The 13,217-nt window shown below is 40.4% G+C and overlaps 1 protein-coding gene across 13 annotated transcripts in view; it reads left to right on the top strand.

Moving 5' to 3' along the window:
• Positions 1-13,217, top strand: part of nav3 (neuron navigator 3) — a 361,175-nt gene that overhangs the window by 290,473 nt on the left and 57,485 nt on the right. For all 13 annotated transcript variants that reach the window (XM_067489701.1, XM_067489702.1, XM_067489700.1 and 10 more), the window contains 3 exons: positions 3,860-3,968; positions 11,310-11,543; positions 12,542-12,661. In XM_067489701.1, the coding sequence (XP_067345802.1) occupies positions 3,860-3,968; positions 11,310-11,543; positions 12,542-12,661 (463 nt within the window). The remainder of the gene's footprint in view (positions 1-3,859; positions 3,969-11,309; positions 11,544-12,541; positions 12,662-13,217) is intronic.

Here is a 13,217-nt window from a genome sequence, read left to right as displayed (position 1 = left end):
ATCAATACCCTATTATTACACCTTACATTGCATGTGTGTGTGCGTGCAAGCTATATGCACGGTGTGTGTCTGTGTGTGTGCGTGCATGTGTGCATACAAGGGATTTGTTCCCCCTTTTAGTGCACTTACATGCCTCGTCCGTGTGTATGTTTATGAACGTGTTTATTAAAGATCTACCCAGGTAAATAAGAAGCCAGTTACTACTTTAAAAAACTCTTTCACCCAGTTGAATTTGGAAGCATCCACCTGATTTTATAGCAGTTTGTGCTATATATTGTGCAGCCTTTGGGAACACTTATTGTTGATGCGAATTAACAAGCTTGCAATATGCTGCAAGACCTTTTGGGAAACATATACAGCAACAGGAACATAAAACTGTGTGAGGACACATCTATCATGCGTAAATGTGCATGTAAGAGCTACTGTACCAAATTGATTGACAGACAGAGCTTGATTAAAGCTAATTTGCATGCGTACATGCATGTGTGTGATTAATAATTACAGAAGATGACTGACATCTTATCCTTGTTATATTTAGCTAGATCACTTCATCACTAAATTCACATAACTAAGAGACCTAAGATTTATTTACCATTAAGCAATGAGTTCAATGTGAGCCAGTTGTCAAAGAACAGCACTAGAAGATAAACATTAACATTAAACATAGACACAACCATAACAGTGTCTGAAAGAAGGCAGTAAATTACAGTAGCACTTTTGGGATTGGGCTGTGCCTGCGTACTAACACAGATAATTCTAATATAGACATGTATACATGTACATCTAAATATAAATTCAAGAGTACGAATTAGAGCAAATTGGCACTAACACACTGTTACAGTATGTGTGTGTGTGTGTTACTGCATCAGTCCCAAACTGCAGTTATTTGCAATATGTTGTGTCAACTCTATCTCAAACGGCATTGTGTGTTTTTGTCTGCGTGTATGCGAGAATGTGTGTTTGTGCCTCTGCTTTTTGCCCTTTTCATCCACCTCAAACACACACACACACACACACACATACACGCCCAACTGGCCCCGACTCAGTTGTACTGCTTCACAGCTTCACCAGGCCAAGAGCTGGACGGCAGCTTGAATTCAAATGAATGCTTTGTGGCTTCTCACCTCTCTATAATGTTGGATACTGAAATAGAAATGGCAACGATACATGTGTATGAGCAACCACTACATTAGGGTTTTAGGTGCATGATATTTTGTGAACTGAAGGCTGCTGCTTTTTTTTAAATCCACAACAGTGTGTTGATTTAGTAAATTGCTTATTGTGTTTTACAATATGTATCAGATTTTTACATTGAAAAGTATGTCCAGTATGTTGGCTTGTCTGTGTGGTACGGTTTTGTTGGTCTACTCTACTGTGCAGGTTAAACCTCTGTTTTGGATTGTTAACATGATCACACCCCCCAAAAATAAAAATCATAAATGCACAAAAACGCTTCGGGCTGCATCTCAATCTTGCGTGAAGTGTCTGTTCATGATGGAGACTCTGAGGTCAAATCTCTTCATGTCACTTTATAATGGGACTGTAATTGGATCTTTCTCAAAGGGGCCCTGGCAAGACAAGAATATGAGAAGAGGAAAGACATGAGAGAAGGATAGAAGAATTACAGAGAAAAACTCAACAGTGAGTTAATAGTACCAGAGTTCCATCTTCCATTAAATTCCTGAACTGAATCCCTGTCCTTAAGAAGCTCAAGCCTACTGAAAAGTTACTATAGAACACCTTCCTGAGCTTTGAAGGAGACTTTTTGTCTCTTGTGGCTGTTTCACTGCAGTTTCTGATGTTTTCCAGCTTGACAGGATAAAAATTTCAAGGTGCAGAAGCATCTGTGCATTTGCCGTTAACACAGTTCGACACTGGGATTGTATGAGTTTTTTCTGGCAAGTTTCACTCCAACTACATATATACTGCACCTCACAGATTTCTATTTACAATAGCTTCCATAGAGTGGACCTCTCACAGGAGGTCAGATCACATCCTCAACCTCACACGATGGTCAGTCTGTTTGCTCCCCAAAGATTAAACATGACCTCAATTATATCAGCCCAATGAGGTCATTACTCAGTAAAGTATAATTGAGGTCAGGACTTGAGTTAATCATTAAAGCATTTTTCAATCACCACCATTGTTTTGAAGTCCTTACTTTTTATTCAGTTCTACTGGAATTTAAAAGCATTTTGACTGTGTAGTAAAATACAATGAGGTTCAGCTGCACCTGTGCTTTTGTGACTAATTGATGTAAAGGAAGAGACATTGCCATTGGAACTAAAAGCAGTTATACTAGAATACAGGTGAATGACAGGCATGTGTACTAGTGTACATGGTTCTCTGTCGAAGGGAAGACTTGAATAGATTTGTTATCAAAGACGCATCAACAAGGCGATATTCTTCATATTTGCTGTAGCTGGTAAACCATGTGCTTCTGACAGTGTGGACTGTCACACAGCATACACCATGACAGGAAGATTGGTGTCGGTTTGCAGGAGGAGCTACATACTGCAGTGCTACGGTAATCTGTTTAAATCAAATCATATTTTCAGTTTGGGAAACACGAAAATGAGAAACTGAGAAAATGCTAGTGACAGAATGGGAAGCCCCATCTTACAGTGATTTTTTTTTTAAATAAAATGTATACAGTCTGCACTTTTGCTAGAAGGCTTATAGAAAATGCTCCTTGGTCCACTCTATAATTGATTTTTACATATCTGTAATAATATAGGGACTGCTTATCTGCTTATCCCTGCTTATCTTTTACACCAACCTGCTGCATATTTATGCATAGTAACACCTGAACCGCTTTTCTCCTCCTGGCACTGAGCTTTGCCACAGGAGTCACTGGGGGCTTTTCAAACCTCCAACCTACTGCTGCTTCCATCTGCCCCTGTTTGCCCTAGTCAACTTTAACCACAGTACTGAGCTCAGTATATGGTGTCTGTTCAGAGCACAGCTTCTCACACTTACCATCATGCTGCATTGTATGAGACCCGTTGGCTAATTCATCTTCACAGTGGAAACATTTTTTTTTTCTGTGAAAATACCTTAAAACTGGAAACTACTGTAATGTGACTGGCATCCATTCTATGTCTCATGCCACTTGTTAATTACCCATTTTGTGGTTCCCGCCCGTGGATACAAGCTAGTTTGACAAGCTAACAGAGAGGCTTAATTGGAGCAGACGAGCAGACACTTCAGTGTGTGTCCAGAACTCACAGTCCTGAAATGTTGCTTGTTAGCAGCACTCCTTGAGAATAAGTCTAATGCCTCAGTAAAAGCAGTGTTTGATTTTCAAACAACGTACTGTCAAGAAAGTAAAACGTATGGAATGTTTTATTATAGCTGTAGGACGACGGTGGACAAAAGTGGCAGCGATTTCCAACACTCATGACAGAGAGACACTGACAGAGTTTGCTCTTGCAGGCACAGCTGTGGCCTCAACTAACCGACGTTAGTTCGTGTGCGTGTGGTGTCATGACATGACATTTGGGCATCGGCCTAAAGGAAAAATGTCAATACTGTGTAAAATAACGTATCCACTTTTTAGAGTACAAGAACTGCATGTGGTGCAGCCTGACAGGCTGATTTATTGAATTGTCTCCAAATTGTCCACATGGACTTTAGGAACGTGCACCCATGCTGGCTGTCATCGTGACCAGTCTTCGTTCTGTTCACCTTAGTGAGACATAGAGTTGACATCCAATGAAATACTGGATGTCAGATGTCCTTATCACCTCCTCTATTGTGCGTTTGTGCATATGTAGCCTTTGTGGTTATGGGTGAGTATTGTGTGTGGGTGTGTGTGCTTCAAACTTCTAAGTAAATCATATAAAATGTGTGTCTTCAGGAGAGGACCCCGAGACGAGACGAATGAGGACAGTGAAGAACATTGCTGACCTGCGGCAAAACCTGGAAGAAACCATGTCCAGCCTTCGGGGGACACAAATTAGCCACAGGTAGGTGAACAGAAGGTACTGTCCATTACTTACTGCCAGTAATGACTCAATTTTCTGCCGTAAATACACCATGAAGCTTATTTCCTCATTCAAATCATCCATCCACATTTTCTCAGACAGATTTGTATTTAATCCCTGACCTTCCAGTCCACAAGCTTACAACACTGTCATGGCCATAGCTACAGCAAATGGAAAATTTAGAAGACCCTACAAAGTGTAATGCAACAGGTTTCTTGTTCTAACAGCCAGTCTATTGTAATTAGTGGTGCTAAATGAGTTTTTTAGAGTTAAGGAGAATTATTCTGTACAGCCTGTCTTTAAACTGTACTATTATTTACTATGCGTGACAGTAGCATTGTGTAGCATCATAAATATAATCATTTAGAACTTGCTGCCTAAACATAAAGGTCAATCTAATTCCGGTGTGGTTCACTTAATTATTTAAAATATCAACAAAACGCAGTTACACTGTGTTCAGTCTGACCAATACTGCAGTATCTGCCTGGTCCTGTTTAAATATTCAGGCAGGGCTGGGCCGGCTGTCAATTGTTGTTCTTTTAGGAGCTTTTCAGCTGAGAACCCCCAGTGGTGATTCTAGTTTTGTTACGGGATGGGACATATGAGCCCATTGGCTGGAAGGGGCCCCTCTTAAAGGTTTTTGGGCAGTGATGGAGCACTGTATGTATAGTGCCTTCATGGGAAGGTTAAGGGCATTAATAGTTGTCGTAGTAAAATATGAGTGGCCATCGGAGGCCCATTTCACAGCTTCTTTTGAGGAATCCAAAAACATTTTCCTCTTCTGATGGTATATTGCTCACATCAGTTGCCTTCAGCATCTAGAAACAACAGTCATCAGTTAGTAGAGATGATTTTGAAGTTGAGAGAGATCCAAAAAAAATAAAGGTGCAAACCAGACACACTAATAATAATGACATAGGAGAATACATTATAAAACACATTATAGAGCTGAGGGTAAGTGAAAACATTTGTATTAAAACATTTGTCATAGCTGTATTATTATTATTACAGCAACAACCAAATATAGAGAACGTATTAAAATCCTGGAGTGTTTCTATTTGTAAGTCTAGAAGTGGGCTAGTCAGAGAAAAAGGGTGAAGGCTGGGATATAGAAGTCTGCAGGATCAAATCCCAGCCTGCCCACCAGGTGTGTCCTTGAGCGAGACACTCAGCACTAGCTCCCCAGGCGTCGCCTGTGGCAGCCCATTGCTCCCCCCATGGGGGATGGGTTAAGTGCAGAGACTAAATTTCATTGTAACGTGTAAGTGAAAATGTAAATGTGCTCAATTATGACCAATAAAGATTCTAATTTATTTCAAAGTCTTTGCAAGAGAGAAAAAAAAATGTACTGGGAGCTGCATAAGCTGTTTCACATTGATGTAATGTGTGGGGAGTCTGAGACATCCATAACCTCTTTGACACACCTGTGAAGACCCACACAAAAAACATTTGAAAAAGACCGAAAAAAAAACAGATTTTGATTTCCCTGACTGACCCTTCTCACCCCGTTTACAGTATCACACTGATCCAACAGATAGATAAGTCTCCACCCATTATTGATGTTTCCTCGATTAGCATGTCTTCATCTCCTCCACGTTTCCTGGATTGTACTACTGTAAAAACCGACGTCACCTTTCTCAGCAGTTAATGTACATCCGGCACCTTTCAATACTGTCCCTTCTCTGAGCCACTGGCAACACAGACAATCAAACACAGTGTAGAGACTGCGGTTCAGGCAAAGGCAAAATGATAACCACTGGTTCATGTCAGATCCTCGAGCAATGGCTCTGTGCTTGTCTCTCTCCCTCTCTCTCAGTCCATTATTTTGTATGTTTTGCCCCATTTGCAGAGGAAGATGGTGGCCAGGCTGCTGACAGCCATGACAGATGGCCCTGTGTGTGTGTGTCTGTGTGTGTGTGTGTGTTTGTGTTTGTTTTCTTCTTTAGTCATCAGAGGAGTCTCAGCTAGGCACGATCAATACAGCAGCATTGTCTTACCATCGCATTTAATCCGACAGCACCCAGAAGCTTGGGGTCTGAGGACAAAATCTCATTCACATGCATCAGACTCCAAAGGACGGTCAGCATGAAATATGTGGAAAGTGCATTAATAGCAACATATGCTGTGTCCATTTGCGTGTGTGTTCTAAAGATCATAGCAGCAAAGCAGTAATTACTGGTGTGTAAAAGTAGCACCACAGTAAAATGGGATATGGGCTACTGCACAGCTTTCAACCCTTAACTTTAAGTCAGCTCATGAATGTGCCAGTCTATGTTCTCCACATGTTTATATTCTGAATGTGATCACGACATCTGAGCATGCATGCCAATTCTGTCCATGACAAAAGCCTGGCCAGACCATTCTCAGCTCTCCTCTGGATAAGAAATGACTATAATCACCATGAAGCTTTGAAGCACCTTAAGTAATTAATCACTGTCATGGTTGAGATGACATGACTTATTCAGATTAATCACTGGCTTTTTCTTCTTCCATGGGTTTCTCCCTTTGTACCAGGTTTTACAGTGGATCTGGATGTCTGAACGAATGGCTGTTCAGACATCCAATGGTACCTGCATCTCATTAAATTAAATGAGGCACAAGGCAATGATTTTGAGATGTCTGTGTACAAGATAATAAAAAAGTAGTGTTTTATTTTGTCACTATTAAGACTTTTAGTAGTTGAGAGAAGTAAAATAATAAACTCATTTAATTTATTTTTTTTTTTTGGCCTTTTATTTTTTCTTTGGTTTTTGTTTCTTGCCCCCACCCTTTCGCCCTGTGAAAGCTGGGATAGGCTCCAGCCCCCCTGCGACCCTAAACTCGATAATTGATTAGAGATAATTGGATGGAAGTTGAATTCAGATTCAAACAGATCAAGCATCTTGCCAAAAAGCTGATGACACCAAAACTTTAAATTATTGACACGTAGCTTCAATATTCCCGCTACCAGCCTTTTTTCTTTCATTGAACTGGCTTTGACACTTTGATGTTCCATCCATTATGACAGCTCAGTTCACACCCACATCATTCTTCAGAGATCCAGACCTGTTGGGACCTATCCTGGCTATTGTATTGATCGGCATTTAAAGGGACACAAAACAGCTCCATGTGTGGAAAAAAAAAATGCAGTGATGTTCAAAGAAAAACCCGGTACAGCAAAAAATAGTGAATATCTCTTCACCCTGGCTGATATTTTTGAAAATAATGGCTTCAACTAATTACATTTGTTTGTCTTGTGTTTACATTTACAGAATGTACAGAGAGAGAAGCTTTTGATAAATTATTCACTACTTTAGAATACAGGAGTTGGTGATTGATCCTATTTGACCGCATGTATTGGATTCTGAGGTTTTCTCTTTAAACATACATTTAGCTAACTCTACAAGACCAAGATATTTGTTGTCATTGAAGCAGTAAAATGCAACCAAAGCAGCTAAAGTACAAGTGTTTAATGGTAATGATGGTACAAAGGCTGAGACACTTTTCAATCCCTGACAATGTTCTTGTGAGAGCAGTCAAATTGAGAAGAGAAGTAACATTATTTAGCTGGAAGAAGGTAATATAAGGTACTTCTTGACAAGATTAAATGTATGATGGAAGATGGAAAGTGACTTGGCCGTTCTAAGTGTGTGTGTGTGTGTGTGTGTGTGTGTGTGAGAGAGAGAGAGACTGTGTTGACAGCTGGGCAGGGACCTTTCACAGGGTCCAGATTGAGGATCAGTGCTGTGATTATGGTGAGAAAATTTTCTGAATTGCTCTCAACCTACTAGGGGTTAGCATCTGCCAGTCCTGCCAACCCACATTATACAACATATACATTTTTCTTTCTTTCTTTTCTCAGTAATATAACTATATGTAAAAAAAAAAAAAACTATTATAAAACAAACAACACTTTTTCTGACAGTCTAGAGAGTGGTGCTACAATTTACCAATATGAATTGAATTAACCTACAGATAAAGTACATGTTAAACTGTAAAACTCTCAATCCTCATTAGCAGCAGCAAGAGTTGCAGTATATTTATATTTAGCATTGCTCAGCAATAAGCAATTCCCTGCTGTCAACGTGGATTCTTCCCCTACTGAGCTCTTGGCTAAACACAAAATAATCTCCATCTATTATAATTCATTTTCATTTGAGCTCTGCTGTATGCTACGCAGTGAAGCAAATACCCCAACAAAGAACAAGGATTTATAGGAAATATGTTCTTAATATTGAGAAATATTTAAAATAAATAAACATCAGACATACATGGGATCACAGGTAGTTTAACAACATGTTGGTGTTATATATTGCCTGTCATACATTTAAGATGTATTATGTATTATATCATGCTTTTTAATTGAATGTGTGAGTCAGCATGTGGTAGGTTGAGACGTGTGAAATATCTCAGCACCCTTCTTCTATTCACTCTCTCCTTCTTCTCAGCCACATCCTTGGTTTCCATGCCTATTTATCTCAACACCTACACATGCACAATCTCCTTCACTTTATCTGTCTTCCTCCTTTTTTCTCTCTACTGCCTGGAGATAAAGATAAGCTGATTTAGCAAGCTGCATTGTGTACCGATGGTTAAATGATTTAGATTTCTATACTGTAGCAAATTGATTTCTGTGTTTCCATATTCAGCTGTGATGGCACATCAGATATGCAGTTGTTTTGTATTGTATTTGTTTTTTGTTTTTGCATATTTTGTTTTCTGCCTATTGAGCACACGAACATGGCATTCCATTTGTGATTGGGCTTGTGTGTGCATTGGTTTCAAGAGGTGTTGATCAAGATGTGTTGTGAATATGGCTGGCATTGGCTGCCCCTCTCATGTTTGTACTTGGCATCAGAGGGTGCAATGTTCTGCCCTTTGTCTCTCTCACATACACACACTCTCTCAGACAAGCTTGCTCTCACACCCTTCTCACTGCTATGTGAGACACTGCCGTATGATGTGATTGCTTTTGTCACCTAATGAAGGGAGGCGAGCATACAGCAGCAAGCATACAAATAGGTGTGTGTTATGCTACACATCCAGCTACTGTCCTTTGCTTCCACTCCATCATCTGCTTCAGTGTTTCCTTAATTCTTCAAAGGTAAAACAACATTGCAGCAGTTGTGGAGCGAATATATAACTACTAGCAGGTTTAAGTTTTTTTTATTTCTAAACTAGAAATGCCAATAATGCTGCAATTTAATGTATAAATATGGATGGATTATGAGGAAATGAAATCCTAACAGCCCATTCCGGTCCCCAGCTGTGCAGTGCCGGTCCAAGCCCGGTAGAAATTGGCGAGGGTTGTGTCAGGAAGGGCATCCGGTGTAAAAACTGTGCCAAATCAACAAGCGAACAATGATCCGCTGCGGCGACCCTGAACTCACGGGATAAGATGAAAGGACCCCCCCCAAAGAAAAAAAAGTTTGTGCCTTTTTTAAGGGCTTTCATGGTTATGTCTATCTTTGGCATTTTATTGTCTCTTTTGGGGCATTTTGTGTCATTCTGTGCCTCTTTTATATAGTCTCAGGTTGTTGATCAATATTTTTTTGGTCATTTTGCACCTTTATGCTATTCTACATCTCTTTATGAGAATTTCTCAATAGAGCTCTTTGAGACAGCAAATATTAGACTGTGGCCTCTTGGGTCAGTAATCCATCTATGATCATATCCTTTTAATGTGAATCACATATGACAACCAGGTTTTAATAGTGTTGGTCTTTATGCCTTAACCTTTATCCTATTCATAACCCTGCAAAGGTGGAATTCATGGCAGAACTACTGTATTGGATTGCATTAAATTGTACAGGTGGCCATATTGTTATGCCTGATCAGTGTACACTACTTGTTTAGTGTTTAGTTTATTGGGTGACGGTCATGACTAGAGTCCACATTAGAAACTTATTCTTAAGGACAAAAATCAGAGCAGTTGTCTTGCTTTCATCATGTGACTGCAGTGTATCCTTTTTGCCAGCAGAGGGCGCTCATGCTAGGTACCTTTGTTTTGCCTTGCTTTTTACATTCAGATACTAGTTGCCACAGCAGGCTGGGTGTGTGAGTAGTCATAAGCTTATGTTGTGAGCATACTACACAGATATTCCTTTTGACTCACCTGCAGCATTTACTCTAAGACTTGATCCTATAACTTTGCCTCCCTTTCTTGGAAATATGATTATTTTAAAGGTGAACGCTTTATGTTCAAGTCTTATTTTCAGAGGCATCTCTCTATCCTCCGTTAGCCCTGCAACAATTACTGCAGTGACTGTCATCTTTGTCTCCCTCCAGCTGGTCTCCTTGCTTGTATTGGCTGCTTTATTTCTTTAAATGTTTTCATACTCACAGCCTCTTTTTCCTCCATCTAATTATTGTTAGGTTAGTAGAGCACTCGTCTTTGAACTGCAGGGTGAGTGATTTGATTTCTGGTTCTTCCTGGCCACATGTTGAAATGTCCTTGGCCAAGACACCGAACCCTAAGTATCCTGAGGCCTCTGGTTCTTGTTTTTAAGTCATTTTGGATAAAAACATTTGCCAAATGACTGTATGTAAATTCACATGTTATTGTCTTACACGTTATAAATGTTTAAGTAAAATTAATTGGATGGGAGGGGGCGGCTCAGTTAGTAAGGCAGTTGTGCGTGCACCACAGGGTCATTGGTTCGATCCCGGCTATATGTCAAAGTGTCTCTGGGCAAGACACTGAACCCCCAACAGCCCATTCCCATCCGCTCCAAGTCCGGTAGAAATTGGTGAGGGTTGGGTCAGGAACATCCAGCATTCGGCGTAAAATCTGGGCCAATTTAACATGCGGACAGTGATCCGCTGTGGCGACCCTGAACACACAGGATAAGACGAAAGGACAAAAACAAAATATTTGCTAATTGAATGGAAACAAAACGTGGCTACCTGCTTTGCTCGTCTCCATCGTAGTGTGATATACCATGATGGTCTGACATAGGTTCTCATGGGAGCCTTCACATTCTCATCTTCAAGTTAGCATACTGAAAGAAGTAGAAATTTAGGAAAGACACAGACACACACACACACACACACACACACAAATAAAGCAATGTTAGAAGAACCTTGACATCATTTAAAAGGAGCATTTGATGCATCCAACTCTCTGTTAAAATGTGGTTGATATTTACACCTGAATGGTTTGCCCTTCACAGAGAAGTGCATTTGATATGATGATACCGCTCCCTTAGGCTCGTCATTTTTGTAAACTTGGGGCACTTTTATACTGAGCAGATATAAAAGAGACTGCACTGAAAATCAACCATTTTTTCTATGTCCAGTTGGAAATAAGTCCCTTATTTTGTTATCCACCCCTCTTCTCCACAGTACGCTAGAAACAACCTTCGACACCACAGTGACCACTGAAGTCAATGGGCGGGGTCTCCCAGCCCTCGCTGCACGCTCCTCCCCCATGGCCTGGCGACTGGGCCCGACACAAACGCCACGTCTCCAGGCAGGCGATGCACCCTCAATGCCCACCAGTTACGCTGCACCCAGGGCGGGTTCGACAAGCACTGGCACCACAACAGGGCGCTACAGTGGGCACTCAGACCCATCCAGGTTTGTGATGAGGCGAGCTGCCACAGGGGGATGGAACATTTGCTGTCAAATGTAGAAGACATCATCTTTTATACACAGATAGATTGACCAATGGATCATTAATACCAACTAAATTGCCACTTTAGAGAGCATTTGTTTTTTGAAGCACTATGAAGTGATGCATTTCTGTTTAGCAAACCATGCTGTGTTTAGTCCAAAAACACTGCATTCATACAGTATCCAAGGCCTCACCTGTCTTTCTCAGTACATTAAGACAAACAGCCTGCTCCACCAAGGCTATCACTGTTTCATCTTGTCTTGAAAAGAAAGATTCAAATAATACATTATGTAAACCTCGAGAATACTCAATACACTGACAGTTTACCTGAATGAAAGATGCATCAGTGTTTTCAACAAAACACCCTGACGTGTGTGTGGGTTCACGACCTTCGTTAGCAATAACTGCCTCGAGCAAGTGTTAAACGTATTGAAAAAGACAATCCACAATCATCCCCACATGAACATACACGCTCCCACTTAGATTTCCTGAAACAATGAGGCTGAGGGTGATGGGCTGTGAGGGGAAGTTAAATGTGAACTAGTGGAGTAAAGCATCTGTAGGATTAAAGCCCTGTCAGAACAGAAAATGTGTTCGAAAGACTTTGGGAGGGAAAGGTGATTAGTTTAATTATTAGCTCAATTAGCTCAACACTAAGGATCCTTATGTCCTATAAGCCATGTCTGATAGCTATCTGGCAGTAACCTTAAATCCTCTCAGCTACTCATTATCACTTCTTGATATAGACTAATTTAAACACACATCTGTTCTTGTGAGTTTAGAAAATGCAAATACAGTCAAAACAAAGTTCATTAACAAGATTAGCCGTCAGTCAACCGCGGCTTCTCAGTAGTGGAATGAAATATTTGTTTAATCAGTTCCTTTTCATCATTTGTTTTAATTTTAATTTTTTTTGCCAAGCTAAGGTGGATGCTTCCTCTAATGATTTCTCCTCTGACAGATACCTTTCAGATGGCGGCCTCCATCTGTATGCTCGAAATGCAGGTCGAGCTTCAGACGTTTCTTCGTCTCGAGAATTATCCCAGAGAGGAAGCAAAGAGATTCAAGGCGACATAGACAGGTAAGAATGGAGTCTGTCAATCATGTGGTGCTGCTTGTTTTCCTGATGTGTATTTGACGTGTAGACTGCAGGCAGATCTAGTTGAGGTTCCTTAGCTTTAAGATTCATCCAAGGACACGTTGAGAGAATGAAGGCACATTGTTAAATATCATAATTTGTATGCAGTGCCTCCATTTTATATCTTTCCTCTCCATTAGCAACTTCCAGTGGGTTCAAGCTCCACTAACTTGGCTTATTGCTGGTCACTTTTCTGCTGGAGCCAGGTGGATGCTTGCAAGGCAGAATTCACCAGACTATCCTTGGCAGTCAGTGATTCACATGTGTGAAAAAAGTTGTACACAGAGGTGAAAACTGCACAAAGGTTGAACTTAAAAAGCTGAAATTGCAGGCATATTATTTGTCCTCTAACCAGCCAGCAACCTCAACTAAACTCAACTTTATTGTTTCCAGCATAGACAATAAAATCACGCTTATCACCACATGCAGTTTTTTTTTTTTTTACAAAAAGTGAAAAAACACGGCACCTAACATTGTGCTTATGTTTCATATTCCAATA

This window comes from Channa argus, chromosome 21 (genome assembly GCF_033026475.1).
Source record: "Channa argus isolate prfri chromosome 21, Channa argus male v1.0, whole genome shotgun sequence".
NCBI classification, from domain to species: domain Eukaryota; kingdom Metazoa; phylum Chordata; class Actinopteri; order Anabantiformes; family Channidae; genus Channa; species Channa argus.
This window is presented reverse-complemented; position numbering and strand designations above follow the sequence as displayed.